The following is a 21,170-nucleotide window of genomic DNA, read 5'->3' as shown; positions in this document are numbered from 1 at the left end:
AAGAGGAAATAAAGCCATCAACATTTTTTCTTTGGAAGCAGACTCCACACAAACATTCAGAAGAAGAGGAAGAAGAAAAAAACAAAGATATGGATGTAAATGTTGTGAGGCTCTTTTGTCATTACTGTTTTTATATATATATATATATATATATAAACATATATATAAACATATATATATATATATAGTGTCTGTTTGCTTTTCTTTAAATAAGAGACTGTAAATAAGAAGATATATTGTTAATAAAGTTTTAATAGGAAAATATTTCTGTGTGATAGGCTATTTTTTTTCTTTAAACTATAAATCTAGAGAGAAAAAAAAAAGTTATTAAATGGAAAAAAAGTTATTAATGGATGTTAAAAGTATCAAGAAATTTAGACCAACAGCACTGACAGATGTTTCTGAACTACATTATAACTCGTTATGAAAGTTTTGCAACAGTTCTCAATCTTGCAGGAACATAAGAGAATTTATTTCATGCCTTATTTAAGTGTCTTTTTGCGTAGGTGCCAGAAAATGGCTTCATATCCAAAAGCTTGCCTGTTTTTTTTAACTGTATTGGTCTAGCTAAAAATGTTACTCTCCCTGCCATTTTTGCCTTGAAGATATCCGTAAACCTTCACAGTTTCAATATTAGTGATTATTAGACACTTTAATATTTATAAAGCAATTATATACAGCCAAAGAGGAACTTAAATAATAAAATTCATTTAAGATGACAAGAAGCATGAAGTTCTTCATCCACATTCTTATGATCTTCCAAATACTCTACTTGAAACCACTTCTTTCCATTTTCTAAGTTCCAAGTTTAACAAAATCTGTGTACATAATGTTTCAATAATGAGGAAAACCTCTATAAAATTCAAAAACTATAACAAATATAAATTATTATCAATGAATAATGCATGTTACTACCAGACAAGAAGTGACAGACGATTACAAAGAAAAGAACCAATACACTTTGTTGTAAATGGCATCGGTTTCTGCTGTGCATACCTAAGTATGTTGGAAGATATATACTTATTGTTACAGGAGTTCCCTCCAGCAATCTTAATATTTGGAAACTGCTATAGTGCACTCTCATTTCAATTGAATGAATGCCATTCTTTGATATTCCTGTATAAGAAACAGAATCAGGAATGATTCTTTGAAATATAAACTTGTGTAATAATTTTGCATTCTTTCACGTTATTACTAGCCTCTACGACTGTATTACTTGTGCTTTCAGTAAACTGATAAAAATTTTTGCCATTTCATCTATAATGATAATGATCTCTAGGAAACAAAATACATAATTAAAAAATCATAAGCTGACCTTCAATGTATGTTTGACCAAAGTCTGGAATTTCTCTTTGAACTGAATCTGATAATTGTGTTCTGTGCTAGAGACGATCACGTACAGTCAGGACTATGCTGCAGCTTCCTTGACACAAAGCTACACAGTCAGTGTCACCAGTCTTCCATACATGTGTAGGACAAGCCCACTTTCTGCATCAAGCTGAGTGAAGGTCTACATGAAGTCTTCTAGCAGCACCTACAGATACCTGGTTTTTTTTTGTTTGTTTTGTTTTGTTTTTCTCTCAGAGATAGCCACTTCTTTTTGTCACATTTTCTGCTTACTTAAATTTCTTTTTCTTCTCCATCATTATTAGTCCCCAACTTCAAGATGACCCATTTATTTCTGCCCATTTTTCTTTGTAGAGGGTTCAGAACCTCTAACTGAGAACCCAGGAATCAAACATTTTGACACATCTACTTGTTGGTTTGACACCTGGAATTTGATATATGAGTTCAGGTTGAGGAACTGGTATGTTCTCCAAAGCAGACTGCAGGCAACACACAAAAAGTTAATGGAAATATGTAATTTCTTCATACATCATCCCTTCTCATGGAGGAAAGTAGTTACTAACTCATCTTTGTTCAACTCCTTAACCTGAAACTATTTGCTCTCAATAATTTATATTTGACTTTAATTACGTTTCAGTTCTAAGTTCCAATGAATTCTGATAGACCATATTACTGAAAACATTTGCTTAGTGTTTGCATCATTTAACCAAGGCTAGGGTCAATAAATATTAGCTAGCAGTAGGCCTACAGTCCTAATTTTTTTTTTTTTTTTCAAAATTCCTTCTGCTGGACTACAGTACCACCTGAAGCTATGACTTCAGTTTTTCCACTGCAACATGCTTAGCCACTGACAGACTAGGCTGTTGTATGGATAATACCCTTGCCAGAATTTTAAACCCTGCCCAGTGAGATTCAATTTTTATTGGACATTGGAATTAATAATGAAATCAGTTCTTAACTGAATTTAGCAAATCCCAAAGACCTTAAATTCTCTAATACTTGATTTTTTATTTTCCACTTGGAGTTTCTGAAACAAAATGAGAATAATATTAATAAAGTAGTGGAAGTAAACAAAACCAAGCATTAATATTGGATTAATATTAATGATCCAATTAATGGAGCAGTTTGTCATTCACTGATGGATCATCAGATTAGCCATAAAACATGCAACATGTTACAAAGAAGGGTTCAACATATCCACTATTTAGAATAAACAACTGATGCAGTGTATGCCTCTGTACCTGATGTACGTAGTGTATAAGTGAATGAGAAATTTGGAAGAAGCAATAAAGTAGAGTGAGCCAGAGCACAAGACGGTATGAGAGATGAAGAGGGACAATGTGACTGTGTAAGAAAAAGACTTGGGCAAGCACACAAGACTAAGCATGAAGAAGCACGTGTGAGAAAGACAGAGCAAGAGAGCACGTGCCCATGACTGAACACAAAGGAGCATACAGAAGACTGACGAACAGCAAGTGAAAGGGCAAGAGTCAAGACAATGAGAGACAGCAAGTGAGCCAGAGGTAAAATGAAGAGAGTGTGTAACAGAGGGCACACGGGGGAAGGGGTGCACACCCAATGATGGCATGAGAGCACAACAGAGATACAGAGCACAAGGTCTCTTCTCTGGTATCTCTTTTAAAAATCAGCACATTATAGCATCCAGATATTTTCTCATATTAGGAAAAATCAGGCAATGTTACCCACATGAGTGATCACCACTCAAACACTGTAACTTCACATAGCATTTGGCATGAAAGGCAAATTACTGGTTTGGAAGGTGGGGGGGTTAAATCTGACAGGGAGCTAACACACACACAAGTGAAAGAGGAACTCTTCACATGCTACTTTCGTGTACAAACAAGAATTTCATCACAGTGGAGCAAAAACATATAGTAGCAATAGCACAGGTGTCCTATGATCAGCAATATCAACAATAAAACCACAATCTTACCAAAGACAGGAGAGAATATTTAAGGTTTTAAAAACAGAGTCAAAAGTTAGTAATTATTAAAAAAAAAATGACTCACCCACTCACCTAGTGCATTTTAAATTGGAGAGCAAAGTTAGGAGAAAGACAGCAGCTGTCTCTTTCACCAATTACCTGCCAGTGCTAAAGTACTACATTTGCATCCACAAAATGCAATGCAAAACTAAATTTTACTGCATTAAGAGAACTGCTTAGTCTATCGCTTCACAGTTCAGAGAAAACATAGAAGACCCAGAACAGAATCTTGATGCACTTCTGTTTTAAAATGCAAGTCCTGACAACCTGACAATGTTTCATGTAGCTCCTTTATCTCAAAAAATATATAATAATAATAAAAATTAAAATTAAAAATCTCTCTCTCATATGAAACTTGAGCTATCCCAGAATGTATTGTTTCATTTCCAGCACACATGAAATGTAACAAGATATTGCACTTTGGTTGCCTTTTAAAAACAGAAGCACAGCAGAACTCAACATTATCCATAATCCTTTCATTCACATATTTCCTCTCACCTCTTTCATTTTTTAATCAGAGAATTGAATTATTATTGGCCTTAAAAGGCTGATACTTTACCACATCTTGCAAAGTACAAAAGCAACTTTACCTTTTCCCTGCTGCAGCCTGCCTTTTGTTCTTCTTAATCTTTAGATTAGTCATTTTTAAAATCTTCTCCACTGTGAAATCAAATAAATACAATTAGATAACATTTCATTTACTGGGGCTAGCATCCTTTATTATATTAACATCATGCTCAAATTTTTATTCTAAAGTTTATTTTAAAAAATCCATTATTTCTAATGATAAAAGAACATAAAGTGAAGGCATCCAGTATCTACCACACTGTGTTGGGTTTATGAGGCAAGGTTTTGGCAGAGATTGCCCTCCAGACTGTGGAGAAGACCACAGTGAAGCAGTCCTCCTGCAGACCACGGAGGCCCCTGCAGCAGTTGGTTGTGCTCTGAAAAATGCTGCTGCCCATGGAGAGCCCACACAGGTGTTTTTTTTGGCAGAACTGTGGCCCAAGTTGGGCCCATGCCTGAGCAGTCTGCTGCTGGAGGACTGCACCCCACTGGAGCGTTCTTGAAGAATGGCAGCCAGGGAGAAAGGGGAACTTGTTAGGAGGAAGGAGTGACAGAGGCTACCTGTTACGAAGAGACCACAACCTCCACTGCCAGCCTCTCACACCATTCAGGGCTCAGGGTGCTGAGGTGGAAGAGTTGGGAGTGAAGTTGAGCCTGGGAAGAAGGAGCAGGTGAGGGGCAGCTGTTTTTGTTTTGTTTCTCACCACGCTTCTCTATTTTTACTTGACAATAAACTATAATAAATTTCCCCTAGTCAAGGGTTTTTTGGCCATGATGGTAACTGGTGATTTCCATGTTCTTATCACAGGTTAGGAGCTTTTCCACCCTGCCCTGTCAAGGACAGGGTGTGGGAGGCTGGAGGAGGCTAGGTGGGCACCTGGCAGTTGCCATGGTCAAGCTGTTTTACTGGTAAATAATATTCATGGTGTATTTGGGTGACCCCTGAAGAGACACTCCAGAATACAGACCCAGGTCTGTATTTCCATGAAAAATACATGCCAAAACAAGCTCATTTTAAAAATCTTACCCCCTTTGCAGAAACATACCTGTCTCTAAAGGGAAAGAGGAAAAAGAGAAAGAATTAAATGAAGCATTTGCCCTGCCAATAACCATTATTTATTAATGGCAACACCTCACACATAGTCTGAATTAATCATATTGCTTACAGAGTTTGCATTTACTGCAAGGTAAGTTTTAAATTTTTATAGATGGTTAAAATATAAATGTATCCTAAATTCTCAGAAAGTTGCAAGCATAGAGGAGTAATGACTCTAAATTTCTTTACGAGCATTACATGGGCAAAAATATATGCTGGGTTTTGACTGCGGATTGGATTCTCGTTAGAGAGAATACTTTTCTTCTTTTTTTTTTTTTTTTTTTTTTGAGCAGAATAATAAGGGTGTATTCTTATAGCTCCCTTTCTACCTCTACAATTACTTTAAAATGTTGTGAAGACTCAGCTTCTCAGCACAAGCTAAATAGGCAGTTCTTTGCCAAGATCCCTGTCCATTGTGCATTCATGAAAGCAAACATGAATGCCATTGATCCCAGCAGGAAGGCTTGCAGGCTTGACACACTCTGTGCCAAAGCAAGGGCTCTAATTAGTGATCCTTCCAGCTGGACAGTAAAGGCCTTACCCTTCCTTAGGGAATAATAAGACAGGCAATGTCTGAAGTCCCCAAGTAAGCTTTATAGAATAGGGAGCATGCAGAGAACTGCATTAAAGGCACTAAACCAGCCGACACAGGTGACCGAACAGTGAACTGTGCACTTGGCAATGAACAGAAAAATGCCTGCTACACAAGCATCATCCGGTCTTTGGTTCCTCCTGTTTGCCTGAATTACTGTCAGAATTCAAAGGACTGTAATGGATGGCACAACTATTTAAAAGAAAGCAATAGATTTGTTGCAACAGTGATAGTTTTGAATATCTTTGTGAGGAATGTTTTAACAATTCCAATTTGTGTCCATAAATTCGTGTACATAAATTTGTGTCCATAAAGAACAATTCTGTTTGAATCCTGTCTGCCTCTGGGCCCTGCACTGGCAGTTTAATTCTTGAACCACAGATGCAGTGTGTCCCAGTCTCCCCCTCATTCCAGTCAATTTATCACGTCTTCAGAAAACACTCCTTAAATTTATGAACCTGTTTGCTTTTGTTATTCCGGACTTCTATTTCTAACAGTTACAGCCTTTTTTCCTGTCTTCTTCGAGATTAACTTAACACTGCTATAGATGTGTCTGTGAACGGCTGGGGAAGAATGTTTTAATTACTCGTGAAGCGTCAAATAAGAAAGCTGTTTGTGTTTGATGTCTGGGAGTTTCAGAACAACTGATAACAACTAGTGACTGTTATGAGATCCTTGGTATCTGGCCAGGGGGGCCAAGAGATTAAGAGGAAGAAAAAAGAAGCTGAAGGACGGTTGGGAGACAAGACCTGTGGAGAGTGTACAGAGAGTGTTCCATAAACTTGGAATAGTGCCGAGTAAGTACAAAGGGTGAGAGGAAGACTCCGAGCCTTCAGCATGAAAGACCCCTAGAGACCCCCAGGGGAGACTGATGCGCATGCTCCAGTAGGAGGAACTGGACCCCGGAAGCTAATTATAATAATCTATTTTTTTAGAAGTAGTAATGAATATGTATTAGTCTAGGTGCATAAAAATCAGCTGCTTGATGTAACTGGTGTGCGTCCTGGTGGAGCGGAGACTCCCGGTGCACCCAGCGCTGTTTGCTTACCTCTATTCCTTTATATTCTTTTAATAAATCCTATTTTTTTATTTAATCCTAAATTTAATCCTGAGCCATTTATAACAATCTTCAAACCTTTTCTTCAAAAACAATGCTTGTTGACAATATAACATACCAATTCATAACATCACCATTCTTTGCAGAATAATGATAAAAAACTCATTAGCAGTAACAGGCTTTGAAAAATAGGCAGCATGTGTAATTTCGGCACTTCAAAACTGTTCGCAATAAAGTCACTTTTAATTATATTTCTTTATAAAGAAAAATTATCTAAAGGATTAAAAATAGAAAGTCCTTTCATAGTAAAGATTACTAGCACTAGACTGCGAACACTGTAACCAGAGAAAAGCACTTGTACATATATGCAAAGTGTACATCTAGGTTTCTGTATATAAAAGATCTTATACAACTTCTTTTATTGCATTGCTGCTTCAGAATTCTGACAACCACAATATTCAAAACGAGAGTTTCACTGAAAAAGCAGGATCTACTGAAAACAGTGGCTTATTTAAACATACTTTACATATAAGCGCATGAAATGTATAAAGAAGCATTGACATCTTGAAAGATTACAATGCCAAAAATTGCGTGAAGCTACAGTAGAAAAAAAATCCAAATGGTATATGCATATCCATTGTATACATCAATTATCTATTAACAAATTCCCAACGTAGATAAATTCCTCCTCTGTTAAAAAATAAAAATAAAAAAATCATAAGTTAACACTTTTAAAAATAAATTAGAACGTACAAGTTTACACCCTTCTAATCCAACCACATTTGCTTTTTGAAAGCAAATGCAAATTCTAAAAGTGAAATATTAAAAGTATTTAAAAACGAAAATTTTTCACTTAGAATTATTATCCTACCTTGAGAACTGCAGTTTCTTTAGCCAAGCAAAATGCTTGGTCCTTCTGATGTTTGTTCCATTTTCACATCAAGTGGATATTAATTTTAACTACTAGCTTTCACTGAGAATCTTTCATTCTTGAAGAGAAATAAGAAAATTACTTATTGAAAACAAGTCTCATTTCAAGATAGCAGCTTTTAGCCAATAGTTTTCTGATTTTCTACCTTTTGTTTAATACTGGTTATTCTTACTTGCCTGAAAGACTGCTACATTTCTCTTATCAGCAACATTATTATATTTTTTCTAAAAATAAGATTGAAAAAAGAGAGGAAGAAAGGCTGTAAACAAAAAGCTGTAGAATACAAAGGCAGTTAAAAGTTGGCTTCACAGCTCCTCAAAATAAATACTGAAGGATTATGATTCTGTAACCACAATCAGGATCTTTTTTACATCAAAGCTAGAGAAAAAGTAATGATATTAGTGCTTTGGACTCTAAATGGAACATACTGTTATTGCTGGGCAATAACTGTCCTTGTGCTGAGTGACAAAAAAAAAGGGGGAAAAGGCGCACTTCCCCTCCCACATTCCCTGTATATCTCTAAAAATAAAGGACAGGTGAATATTCAAGGTGAAAATCAATATAATTTTTAAGATAGCCAGGAAGCCTTTAAATTACCTGAAGCACATTCTGTGCTCATTTAAAGAACATTCTGTATGCAGGCTGTAGTAAGAAAAGTATCTGTAGAATTAAGCAAAAGATCAATGAACAGATTTTCAGTGTACCACAAACACAAAGAATTCATAATGTAATAGTTATAAAACAATTGACTTTATGATTGTTTAATATTATCACAGGCTCATAGAGATGTATATTCAACGTATTATAAGGTTGCATTAAAGAAGGTCACATTAAAGTGAGGACAGTAGCTCTGAATCTCAAAGGATTTGGTCTAAGAATGTATTGGAAAACGAGAGATTCATAATAGTTTTTTCAGCCTGTTTTAGCATGTTTTCTAATACCATGAAGTCTTATGACATATTTAAAGTCAGTTTAAAGCTTATTTTTCTTCATTAAGACAATAAAGTGTGTTTTTCCTACATTCATGCTATCTATAGCACTTTGGTTTGCACTTCCGGATGCAGCCCAGCTAGTATGCATTTTCTTCTACATTCACTAATGAGGTGGTACAAAAATAAAAATAAAAATCAGGGAATAAATTAGGAGACTAAAATGCAACCTACAGTGAGATGCAATCTACAGGTGGAAAAACATAAAAATTGAGAAGTATGTCAGCGTAAATTCATAGAATCATAGAATCATAGAATATCCTGAGTTGGAAGGGACCCTTAAGGATCATCAAGTCCAACTCTTGACACCGCACAGGTCTACCCAAAAGTTCAGACCATGTGACTAAGTGCACAGTCCAATCTCTTCTTAAATTCAATCAGGCTCGGTGCAGTGACCACTTCCCTGGGGAGCCTGTTCCAGTGTGCAACCACCCTCTCTGTGAAAAACCCCCTCCTGATGTCAAGCCTAAACTTCCCCTGCCTCAGCTTAACCCCGTTCCCGCGGGTCCTGTCGCTGGTGTTAATGGAGAAAAGGTCTCCTGCCTCTCGACACCCCCTTACTAGGAAGTTGTAGACTGCGATGAGGTCGATTGTTAATTGATTGTTAATTGATTGTTATGCTCTGGTAAAAGACGTATTCAAGTGGAGAGAATATCTGTCCAGGCTTGGAGTCAATCATATGCAGTCAGTAGAACCTGGCTCAAATAACAAAACCAGTTTCTGACACTAGGTCCTTACTGCTTCAAAAATGAGCAGCTAGGTTCATTTGATGCTAGACACTGCCCCTCTGGTAGTCTACCCAGGGCCTAGAAGGGACATACCTCCAATCTCTAATGACCTAATAGGTGGGCTGGCAGGAAACTGGCCATCCAGAAAATGACAGGTCCAAGTTTGAGGTTTGATAGGAAGGTTTTGAGAGCTCTCGCTTTGTCACAGCCTGCCAGTTTTCTATGCCCAGGAGAGAGCTCTACTCTTTTTCTTCTCATGGTTTTATTCTCCATCTGAACACATAGAAACTGGCTTCAAAGTCTCAATTCTCCCCACACTGTGATCAAATAAATGAAGTAGTATCGAGGCTCATTCTGATCTCTCCACTCTAATTTATGTACCAGAGCTCTCTAAATGGCATCTGACAGACAAACTCCCTCTGCACCCATGTCTCTGGCTGGACAGCAATTCAAATAATAATAATAATAATAATAATAATAATAATAATAATAATAATAATAATAATAATAATAATAATAATAATAATAATAATAAAGCTCTCTGTCTTTCCTTCCTTTTTTGAAAACTAAGCAGTTATCACAATGACAAAGAAAAATGACTGCCCTCCTTAAGACATATGCAAACAACAGATGATTGATGATTATAGAATTTGGCTTACAGAACCTTAGTAACCAGTCAGAAGAACTGCCAATGGCATATACATGTATACAATTTTACCACATGGCATCAACTTGTACCCACCTCTGACTGCCACACACCTTAAGTTAGCACCACTCAGTCTGCAGGAAGGGGCTGTTACCTGCCTTTAATGTTAAATGTTTAATGTCTAAAAAACACACTACTGTGTATAGAACTTGTTGGAAGTCTCTCACCAAACATAAGAAACTTAACTAGCTTAGCAAACGAGCCAACCTTTCAGACTTTATGTTTATCCCTACTACTGAGAGCAGTACCACCACGATGAGGCAGAGCTGAGAAGCCTGCATGTGTGGAAAGAAACCTCACTAATGTACTGCACGAGCGCTAAGCTTTACATACTGCTCAACGTGAGCATTAAAATAATGGTGTGCTTTGCAAGCCCTATAGTTTTTAACAAATAAAAGAATCTGAAAAGCTGAATTAGTAAGTATTTTAGGAAAGACTTAAGTGTTAAATATTCTGTATCACTGAATTAAAGCTGAAAGGTTCCCATGTTATCCACTCTAAAAATATCCACTACCCTGCTCTACAGCCTTTTGGAGGCTGTTTTCAGCTACGATGGGGGAATAGACCCCAGCTAGACCTCACACGTATCGGACAAGCCTCAACTCCAATGCAAACGGAGCTGTCTGACCACCAACTAAGGCTCATGAAGTGACTAAACACTTCCTTGACAAGTGCCAAATGCTGATCTAAAATTCCAGATATAAACATGTAGGTAACATAGAGCCACCACTGTGGGCTCTTTATACATACAGCAATTACTTTTTTTTTTTTTTTTTTTTTTTTTTTTTTACTAATTCAGACACCTTAGCAATTACCTAAACTATAAACTTTAACGCTCCCACAATCTATTCCCTTTAGGTTTATTACTAATTTTCATTTGAAACGGAACACCTGAAGCAATAAAACTGCTAAGCATTCATATCTATCTTGAGAACAGTAGTTTCCTAAAACTACTATGACAGAGCCCACTATATGAACTGCACTGTTCAAACCTTACACTAACCTACAGCTTTTGGGGATTTATAAAACTCCTTGCAGAAGAGAATGTGCAGCATTTGTACACTTGGCATGGATTCTGCTATTCATTAGAAAAACTTTATAAACACTGAGTTTTTTCTGACACCACAATGATCATTCATGTACATACACATACACATGCATGCATATAAAATGGGTGAAACCTATAATGCTTAAAAATACAAAAAATTGAATGTACTTATGTGTATTCTTCATGATGTCAGCCAGGTCCTTAGAAGTATACTGACCAGTCAAAAATAACAGTATTTTTTACAGTGCTTATTAACAGTTACATCAGTACAGACTTCTAGAGGAGTTTCATGGTTAAACTTCTGACTTTAAGATCACATTTTGTTTTTTGCTTTTTTGTTTGTTTGTTTGAACTGTTCGTCTGTTCATGCTGAAATTTAAGATCTGATTTCACAAATTCAACTTTCCAGATGCCTTAAGAGCCAAGAATTAAATTCTGGATAGCCTTACTGTCCACTATATTATGCATATATTGAAACAGCCAGCCTCTTAATTAGCTGATTATACAGGGAGTTAACATCCCCTTTTTTTGCATGGAGTTACCTCATTTGGATACTCACGTTGCAGTCACATATTCCTCATGTTTCTAGCAGAAATACTTTATAGACTAGTCCATATAGGCAGCTTATAAGAAGGACTACACGAGGACCTACGTGAGAAACCAGAAAATAATTTCTCTGCCATGCCATCTTGCAGGACGGAGGGGGAAGGAACCACCACCAAAAAACACTTCAGTTTCATCTCCTGTTTTCTAAAACACTGCCGCCCCCCAGAGGCAGCGGTTCGCGAGCTGCAGCTCTGTCAGCTAAAATTTGCAAAATTCGAGCAAAATTTGAGCGCCTGAGAAACATTGCTGGGCGTTTTCGCGTTAACCGGTGCAGACAGAGGTAACCGTGATAACATATAATGGAAAACCAGCCTCCGTGAGCAACATCACACCGCAGGTTAGACATGATTTGTTCCCAGGTATTGCTACCTAACCACACACGGATGGGATGGCTGCAGCTGTATTTCTGCCTCTTTGGGCCCCGGTATTAGTTATGGCAATAACGGGGTGTCACGGCGAAGAAACGTGTCCGCCCCGGGACTCGAACCCGCCACCCCCGGGTCTGGAACTTCTTTTAAAAGAAACACATGCATAATATGGAATGAAATGTTGTGTAATTTATTTTTTCCTATCTGTCCAGGGCTATCGGTTAACTAATGCAGGATATGATTACCTTGCCTTGAGAACTCTGTCTTCCCGGCAAGTCATCAGTTCTGTTGGAAACCAGATGGGTGTTGGCAAAGAATCAGGTAATTTAAAAAAGTGTTTTCAGTATATATTTTTTTTTTTTAGAAGAAATGGGTCTGTATTTTTGTTAATTTGTTGGAAACTTGGTGAATTTACCTTTGGATAGTCATATCAGTTAATCTGTCAAACACCAAAATTTATGGTCACTTCAAGTTCTGTGTGAGTCTTGACTACATCTGATTTTTTTCGCAAGTGTTGTTCCACTTTGACCATTTTGTACAATTCTTGGATGGTTCCTTAAAAGGTATTTTGCAAACAGGTGACAGTTGTCTTGTGACTTGCAAAGAATTTTGAAGCCTTCTGTCAAAAAGATTAACATCAAATGTTTCATCCCACCTAAAAAAAAAAAAAGTAATATACAGTCCAAACTATTGGAGTGCTATGTTGGTTTCTCATGCTCATATGTTGATTGTAATTTGGCACAGCATGTCTTTTGTCATTAAAAAATGACGAAAAAAAAAAAGAGGATTATTGGGGACAAATGGTAAAAATGAAACATAGCCAATTGCTAACACTGTTTTAAAGTAAGAGGTACCTTGAGTTTTCTGTCCAGTCAAGAGAAGTCTTTTCTAGTGTGCCATTAAGTTACTTCTTATCCCCTAGTCTGAAATATGTTTCAGATCAGATGGATGGTTCAACCAGATGATCTTGGAGGTCTTTTCCAACCGTAATGATTCTATGATATTCTACTAGTGGAGCAGCATAATCTCTTCACCAATGACTTCTTCTTGTTCAGATTTGTAATACATAATATACAAATTTGGTTGTCTTTTCTGTTAAAAGAAGTGTAGTAGACTTTGCTATTCCAGAAATAGCAGTTACAAGAAGTCAAGCAACCGATTTCTCACTGCACTGTTGCATTATATACCTGTCAGATACCATTTATTTCTCAGATCTGTGCTGCTGTTTTTTCTCCTAGATATTTATATTGTTGCAAATGAAGACGAGCAGCAGTTTGCAATGAAATTGCACAGGCTTGGAAGAACTTCCTTTCGCAGCCTGAAAAATAAGCGTGACTACCATAAGCACAGGCACAAAATGTCATGGCTGTATTTATCGCGGCTAGCAGCAATGAAAGAGTTTGCCTACATGAAGGTAGGTGGTTGTTTGCACCATATTAACAACGATGTAATAGTCTGGAATGTACTTCTCAGATTATCTTCTCATCACTTCATATTTGCAGTATATGTTAGGATGTATGCTTTTTATTTGTTTTTTTTAGTGGACTTAAAGTATACATTTCAGAGAATGACAGTGCTGATGCATTTTGTATACTTTCAAGTGACAAAATCAAACTTTGCCATGGAAGTCGTATGGAACTGAAGCAATTTCCATAAAATTTCAGGTGAAGCTGTCCAGTCATCTGAGTCTTAATAAAGGCAGTGAATAAACTATTGCCATTTCACTTAACCTTGTCTTAGGAAAGACTATATGCTAGGGAAAATTTGTGAAGTATCTACTAGTATTTTAGTCTTGTCTATTTGGATCACTTCCACAAACATAATTACAGAGTATTTGTTAGGTCTGTAAGCGATGAGTTTCAAACTGGGAGGAGAGCACACTGAGAGCAGCCCTGCAGAGAAGGACTTGGATGTTCTGGTGGATGAAAAGCTTGACATAAGCCAGAAGTATTTGTTTGCATCCCTGAAGGCCAGCAGCCTCCTGAGCTGCATCAACAGAGGAGTGGCCAGCAGGTGGAGAGAGGTGATTGTCTCCCTCTGCTCTGCCCTTGTGAGGCCCCACTTGGAGTGCTGCATCCAGGTTTGGGGCCCCCAGCACAAGAAGTATGTGGAGCTGTTAGAGTGGGCCCAGAGGAGGACCACAAAGGTGATCGGAGGGGTGAAGCACCTCTCCTGTGAAGAAAAGCTGAGAGTCAGGGTTATTTAGCTTGGAGAAGAGAAGGCTTAAGGGAATGCTAATAGCAGCCTGCAGTACTTAAGGGGGCCTACTGGTAAGCTGGGGAGGGACTCTTTCAGGGAGTGTTGTGATAGGACAAGGAGTAACAGTTTTAAATTAAAATAATGGTAGATTGAGATTAGATACTAGGAGGAAATCCTGTGCTCAAGATGGTGAGGCACTGGCATAGGCTGCCCAGAGAAGCTGTGGATGCCCCATCCCTGGAGGTGTTCAAGGCCAGGATGGATGGGGCTTTCAGCAGCCTGGTCTAGTGGAGGTGTCCCTGCCCATGGCAGAAGGGGTGGAACCAGGTGGTCTTTAAGGTTCCTTCCAACCTGAGCCATTCTGTGAATCAAGTGAATGATTTGGTAAATATGGTTAGAGCAAGCTAACAGAGCTACAAAATACTATGGCCTACCTTTAGTTAATCTTTAATGTAGTGTAATACTGGATATTAATATTTAAGAAGAAACTTTTGCCTTACTGAGACTGAGTGTGAATTACCTGACCAGGCCAAACTGTATTTACAAGAACTGTTGAACCTTTTTCTAACACCCTATTCCCAATTATCTGCTGGTGGTTTCTTAAGCTAACAGACCAGATACGATTCTGCTGTTTTTCTATCCCGTTGTGTTTTCCTGCCACCTGCAGGATAACTAAACTCTGGAAAATACAGAAGCATAGTTAGTAGTGAAAGTTCAGATTGCTCTTCCTCCTTAAGCACATGATTTGACTTTTACAGTTAGCAGTTGAATAATGTGTAGGATGCTGCTTCCGCAATGGTGCTTAACTGCTTATCTTATATTTGTAGTTTGTCATGTATGTAATGTTTTCTTAATGGTTATCTTTTATTTTTTCAATATGTTGTCTCTTTCCAGGCTTTGTATGACAGAGGATTTCCTCTTCCAAAACCTGTAGACTACAACAGGCATGCAGTTATTATGGAACTCCTTGATGGCTACCCTTAGTAAGTTTGGAAGCTTGAAGTCTGTTTTACAGAAGCCCTAACAACGATAGGTTCAGTAAGACAGCAGGGATGACGTTTTTCCTTATCGTGTGAGTCAGTTCTGATCATGCTGAATAAAGCATGAATAAAGTCAGGCCCAGAACGGCTAGGGTTCTGCTTCATTATATTTGGAGAAATTGGTGAGAGAAGGAAAACTAAAAACATACTCTCTTTGTCCAAAAAGACTGGTGGAAATAGACTTTTTTTTTTTTTAAGTACGGAATACATCAGAGGAGCAATGTGATACAGAGGTTAGTGCTACAACCATTTTCTACACAGAAATTTTATGTTCTATATGTTATCTATTCAATGATATTCAATATTGATATATTCAGTATATCAAATATTCAGTATTGAGTTGTGTATCCTCCACGTTCTGAGCTCCAGTTCATGATCCATGTTGTGGTAAAGATTCAGGTAGGATTACAACTTGTACAGTTGCCATTGTAGAACTTCTGTGTTGATTTTTTTGGGGGGTGTTTGTTTTTTGTTTGTTTTATTTTTTATTTTATGTGTTTGTGTGCATTGAACGCTGTTTTTTGCTCAAGGAAGATTACTTTTCTTCAGTTTTTCAACATCCAGAAACATGAAAAAATGTTGAATTTTGTATGTGAATGAATGGCTTGTTTTGTTTCCATAGCAGAATGCAAAATAGCTATTTGATACTCTATATAATGTACAGTAACAAAGGTTCAGTGTAATTAATCCCAAAGTATACAGTTGAAGAGTTACATTGAAGAAGTGCCTTTTAAGACTTTATTCTATCCCGTTTCCCCGCCTTTGTTAAATAGTTCCACATCTGTCCTGTAGACAGAAAGCTTTAAAGTTACATGTGGGCATTGCAGGTGAGGCTTACCATGCTATCCCAGTTCTGCAATTTTAACTAAGCATTTTCTGAAGGAGATGCTGTACTAGATGAGAAATTATTTCAGGTGATCAGCATCTCAGAAGATACCAGTTTAGATGACTTCCAAATTCAAAGAACAAATGATATGTTTTATGATACAGACCTCTGGCTATAAGAAATGTCACTAGTTAATTTTGCTGTTAATATGAAAATATTCAACAGCAGCCTATTACAGAGCTGCTTGAATTCCATTGTGTTTTGTTTGTATGTGCAACTGATATGTTCTCATAACACTACAGTGTTGCATTCAGGCCAAAATATATCACAAATTAGCTGTAAATGACGGCTTCTTGACAGCTCCTGGTATAATAAGACAGCTGCCTATTTATTCTGCTTGTAAAAATAAGGTGATGTCTATTCTGCGCACTTTTGGGGCAAAACATATACTTTGCTTTTATTCTGGAGTTTATGCTGGAGTATATTCTGGAGTGCTTTAAGCTTTTTTTTTTTTTTTTTTTTGGCTTTGCCTTATCCCCAGCTTAGTCTTGAAAACACTTTTTTGTGAGACATTTGAATGGCATTTGAATACAAGAAGACCTAAGTTACCTAAAACAATCCAGACATAAAAATTCGCTGATCCATTGTTTAAATTAGGCAGCATAACCATCGTGTTTGATAGGAGTACAAGAGACAAAGGGCTTTAGTTAAAACGAGGGATTTAACCTGGAGATAGGAGAAGCTTTCTCCCCATGAGGGCAGTGTGGTGGAGATTGCACAGTATGTTTCCATCCCTGGAAACTTTCAAGCCCGCATTGGTAGAGCTCTGATTAGTCTCATCTAATCTCAGAATTGACATAGCTATGAGCAGAGTATTGGACTAGTAACCTCTGGAGATCCCTTACGACTCAAATTGTGACCCTGTCATTCTCTCAGATGTAACTCATATGCCTTGTCTATATTTTTAAATTAATTCCTTCAGGGTTCAGGATATTTTCTTTTTTATTTAACTTTCCAGATGCCAAGTACACCACATCGAAGACCCTGCTGCTGTCTACGGTGAATTAATGGATCTAATTGTAAAACTTGGCAATCATGGTTTGATTCATGGGGATTTCAATGAATTTAATCTCATACTGGATAATGATGATCATGTCACTATGATTGATTTCCCTCAGATGATATCAACATCACATCCAAATGCTGAATGGTACGTACAAATGATGTATGCAAAATAAACCAGTTACGTGCTGATAACAACAAATAGTCAACCATGATTTGTTTTCATAAGCCTGCTTCAAATTCTTTTTCTACTGTTTTCACCATACATTACAAATGCAATTTGTTTCATGAATGAGTAGAAATCTCCTTAGGATAAATGTGTAATTAATTGCTTCTCAGTTAATATTATTTCTTTCAATTAAGAAATGAATAGAAATAATCTGCATTTATGTATGTATACCTACACGTGTACTTTCTCACTTCGAGTCACTGATGGTTATTAATATTCAAATAAAAGGCAAGAAAGTAGAGTAAAAGTTTGTCATACCAGTAGACTTAATTTCCTTGATTATTGCATTTTTACAATTCTGTATTTTTTAAACAGGTATTTTGACAGGGATGTTAACTGCATTAAGGAGTTTTTTAAGAAACGCTTCAACCATGAGAGTGAGCTCTTCCCATCATTCCAAGATATCAGGTAAAAAATGCCAGCTGACTCGTAATTCCCCCATGTTATGGTAGTTACGTTGGTTTTCTGAGAAAAATGGATGCCTCTGAGAGATGATTTTAGAAGTGAACAGGGGGAAAAAGAGCCAATTTGAAATATTTTTGTCATTCTTACAGTAAAAAGGATCCAAACTGTCTTCACTGGCAGTTACTAAAAGTGGTTTCCAAAAACTGAAGCACGTCTTAAAATCTGCTGTCTCCTTTGTCTTACCTCTTGCAGCTAGGGGAAAGAGATACATCCAAATGCCGTAAATGTTACGGTGACGCAGAATTAGTTTCTCTGACTCTTAAAACCATATTTAACAGTCCTGGGGGATCAAGTATTAACTTAGTTTTTAATTTTAAATTTAATTTTCAAAATGCTAGTACATGTGGTGACCGCCTCTTCAAATATTATCTTCAAAATTTTCCTACTGTAGTTTGTCCCTTTTGAAAAGCAAACAATTTTCTCACATATTTTAAGAGCAAAGCTGATTCAGTTAAAAGGGTTTTATATCACTCTGAGCCCTTTCTCAAAGGGGAATTGTCTGTGTGTGTGTCAACATGTCCTTCATCGTTCTGTTTGCACAAGCATAATTTAAGTATTATATTTGTTAAAATCAAATTGTTTGCTTTCAGTAAGTGCTGATTATGAAGATGGAATCATCTTGTATGAAAGTCTGGTTCTGTCAGGCTACATTCTGCTAACTACCCAAAGCCCTGCACTGTAATATGTTACCTATGTTCCAATGGAGTATACTCTTTTTGTTAATAGCATGGTAATTATAGTCTAACTTGATAGTATTTTTAATCCAAAATACAGCATAATGATTTGATATATTAAAAGAAAGCTCACTTCTATTTCTTTCAGGAGAGAGAGTTCTCTTGACATAGAGATTGCTGCCAGTGGTTATACAAAGGAAATGCAGGAAGATGATGAGCTGCTTTTCCCAGAGTGCTCTGATGAGGATGATCATACAACAGAGGAGAGGGAATTTGTAGAAGATGCTGAAAGTAACGCCAACTTCCTCAGCCAAGATAAAGAAAACAATGCAGACTTCATATATGAAGTGGTTTCTGAAAGCAGAACCTCTGAAGACTTGTTATCACAGTGAAGATGCTGAAGCCACAGAAAGTAGTGAAAATTCACAAGGACTGAGTATGTCAGAGTTGAGTTCAGCCTTGGAAAAGGTTGAAGGGCAGCCTGTGCTTTCGAAGTCCAGTGAAGATGCATAGAGTTGTGCACTTGGTTTTTCTGAGCACAAAAGAATACCTGACAATGCTGCTGAAAATCAGACAGAGGGCAGCAGTGGTAAGGACAACGATGAATGCCCTGATCTGGTTGACTTGTCAACTTTAAATAAGGAATTGAGACCTTACAGGTAAATACTTATATTTACTGTCTAGTGGTGTGGTGAAATTTTCTTCTTTTTTCTTTATTTCTAGTAATAGTGTGAGTAAAAATTAGGACACAAAGATCCCTTTTATTTAAAACCTAGCCAGAATCACTCAAGAGATTCCACAAATTTATTGGTCGTGTTTAGCTAATACAGACTGCTGGGCATACAGAAGTGGTTAAATTGCAGCTACTTTAAAGGGCTGATTCGTTGTGAAATGCAGCTCATATATTCGTTTAAGATTTGAGTGACTACGCTCAATGAGCATCTGAGACAAGTTTTCTTAGCTTTCAGAAACGCTCAGGGATTATCCTGAGAGTCTTTCAGTCTTACTCCTTTCCACCTGCATAGAATCCTTTAGGTTGGGAAAGACCTTCACCATCATCCAACGACCAACCTCACCACCACGTAAAGTGGTTAAACCGGAACAGAACCTCTTTCAAACAGCACTACAGCTTCAACTACAGACAAGGGACAAATACTTACTCCATCCACCCAACACAATTAGTTATTTAGATACATTCTTAAGATGTTTTGAATTAATACATTTCAGTAAATTCAAGTAGATTTACACGCTGTGAGAAAGACACCAATACCCATTTAACATCTTGCCAAAATCTCAAACTTCCAGCTTCTGCAGTTAAATGCCAACAAGCTGTTTCAAGGTTAAGCAAACCCCCAAACCTTAAAAAGAAGTAAAACAAATACCTTTGGTGACTGTGTTGTCTTCTTCATTGGTCTTCGTTTTGGGGCACGTTTTTTAACGGCCTTTGCCTGTGGTCTTGCAACACCCAATTTTACCACTTCTGCCCAAGATTTCGCAACTACGAAGCAAAACAGACACAATAACCTTAACTGGCAGCTGTGTAAACAGGACTTCACAGCTATTTATGATTCCAAAGGATTTGCTGTAGTCAGAAATCACAATTTCAAGCTGAATCTTAACGAGTGTCCAAGCATCCAGTACGAGCGTCCAAGCATCCAGTACAAGTGTCCAAGCATCCAGTACGTTTCTACAACAAAAAGTGTCATACAGTTCCAGAATCTGTGCTAAGTGCTGACCTCACTCTGTCCTCACTCTCTGCTGGAGTTCAAAAAGCATTTGGACAGTGCTCTCAGACATGTGGTCTGATTTTCTGGGCGGTCATTTAAGGACCCAGGAGTTAAACTTGATGATCATTGTGGGTTCCTTCCAATTCAGGATATTCTGCGATTCTGTGAAATATTTTCCTCATTACAAATTTGCCATAAGCCTTTCAGTCTTGCACTTTATTTTACCTGAATTTTTCCTTAACAGAATGTAAGGTTTAACAGCAAAAAAATGTTTTGTTTTTTTTTTTTTTTTTTTTTTTTTTGTTGTTGTTTTTTTCTTTTTTGTTTTTTTTTGTTTGTTTGTTTGTTTGTTTTTTGTTTTAAGTGAAACATATCCAGGATTAACCAGGAAGGCCTGTGATTTTATCTCACCATATAATAGGACTATCACTGAGACACTGCACACAGACACTGCACACAGCATGTTATTCACAACTTTAAAATGATTCTACAAAAAACGAAGATAGCAAAGAATAATAAATTGCCAGATGAATGTTGATATTGATGGGAAATTTTAAATTTGAAAGAGTCAAATTGATATAATTTGTTTTCATAAATTAAAGACATCTCTTCTTTAAGTGTTTTCATAAAGATTAAATTTTCAAGAACCAGATTCCCTCTCAATTTTTCCAGTGGTATCAAAACTATTTTGACCAACGTTTGAATTTGAATGTTCAACAATTAAAATATTTGTGTCTCAATGGTTATCATCCATGATGTCTGCCATACACCCAACACTTACAGGCAGTCCAGTCTACAACTGACAGTGTGTGAACTGGCTAGGGAAAAAGGCATAAAGAAACTAAGCTGAATACAGGTAAAATGCATGTTTTCACCAACAAAAATTATTGAACTGAAATTGTATCAGT

At 37.1% G+C, this 21,170-nt stretch overlaps 1 protein-coding gene and 1 long non-coding RNA gene across 10 annotated transcripts in view; one reads left to right on the top strand and one right to left on the bottom strand.

The window, feature by feature from the left end:
• LOC113841023 (uncharacterized) overlaps positions 1 to 20,085 on the bottom strand; it is a 54,221-nt gene extending 34,136 nt beyond the window's left edge. For 3 of the 8 annotated variants that reach the window (XR_011810303.1, XR_011810307.1, XR_011810301.1), the window contains exons 1-4: positions 11,626 to 12,185; positions 8,193 to 8,255; positions 7,536 to 7,653; positions 3,943 to 4,012 (exon numbers count right to left, since the gene is read on the bottom strand). This is a non-coding gene — a long non-coding RNA (uncharacterized lncRNA). Of the gene's footprint in view, positions 1 to 3,942; positions 4,013 to 4,946; positions 4,972 to 7,535; positions 7,654 to 8,192; positions 8,256 to 11,625; positions 12,190 to 12,455; positions 12,696 to 19,917 lie in introns of those variants that run through there. The other 5 variants (XR_011810302.1, XR_011810305.1, XR_011810304.1 and 2 more) reach the window with 5 other exon arrangements.
• On the top strand, positions 12,199 to 19,194 carry LOC140002785 (serine/threonine-protein kinase RIO2-like). 2 transcript variants are annotated; one of them, XR_011810292.1, is made up of 6 exons: positions 12,199 to 12,361; positions 13,279 to 13,454; positions 15,134 to 15,222; positions 17,124 to 17,315; positions 17,712 to 17,804; positions 18,684 to 19,194. XR_011810292.1 is itself a non-coding variant. In XM_072040013.1 (4 exons), exons 2-4 carry the CDS (start codon positions 17,173 to 17,175, stop codon positions 18,925 to 18,927), a joined length of 480 nt encoding a protein of 159 aa, XP_071896114.1. In that variant the 5' UTR covers positions 15,239 to 15,512; positions 17,124 to 17,172; the 3' UTR covers positions 18,928 to 19,194. The 2 variants fall into 2 exon arrangements, 1 of the variants encoding a protein (XP_071896114.1); XM_072040013.1 differs by lacking the exons at positions 12,199 to 12,361; positions 13,279 to 13,454; positions 15,134 to 15,222 and adding an exon at positions 15,239 to 15,512.
• Positions 20,086 to 21,170: the final 1,085 nt, after the last annotated feature.

The sequence above is a fragment of the Anas platyrhynchos genome, chromosome 6, assembly GCF_047663525.1.
Source record: "Anas platyrhynchos isolate ZD024472 breed Pekin duck chromosome 6, IASCAAS_PekinDuck_T2T, whole genome shotgun sequence".
Taxonomy (NCBI): Eukaryota; Metazoa; Chordata; class Aves; order Anseriformes; family Anatidae; genus Anas; species Anas platyrhynchos.
The sequence above is the reverse complement of the archived record's forward strand: the minus strand, read 5'-3'. Positions and strand labels throughout refer to the sequence as shown.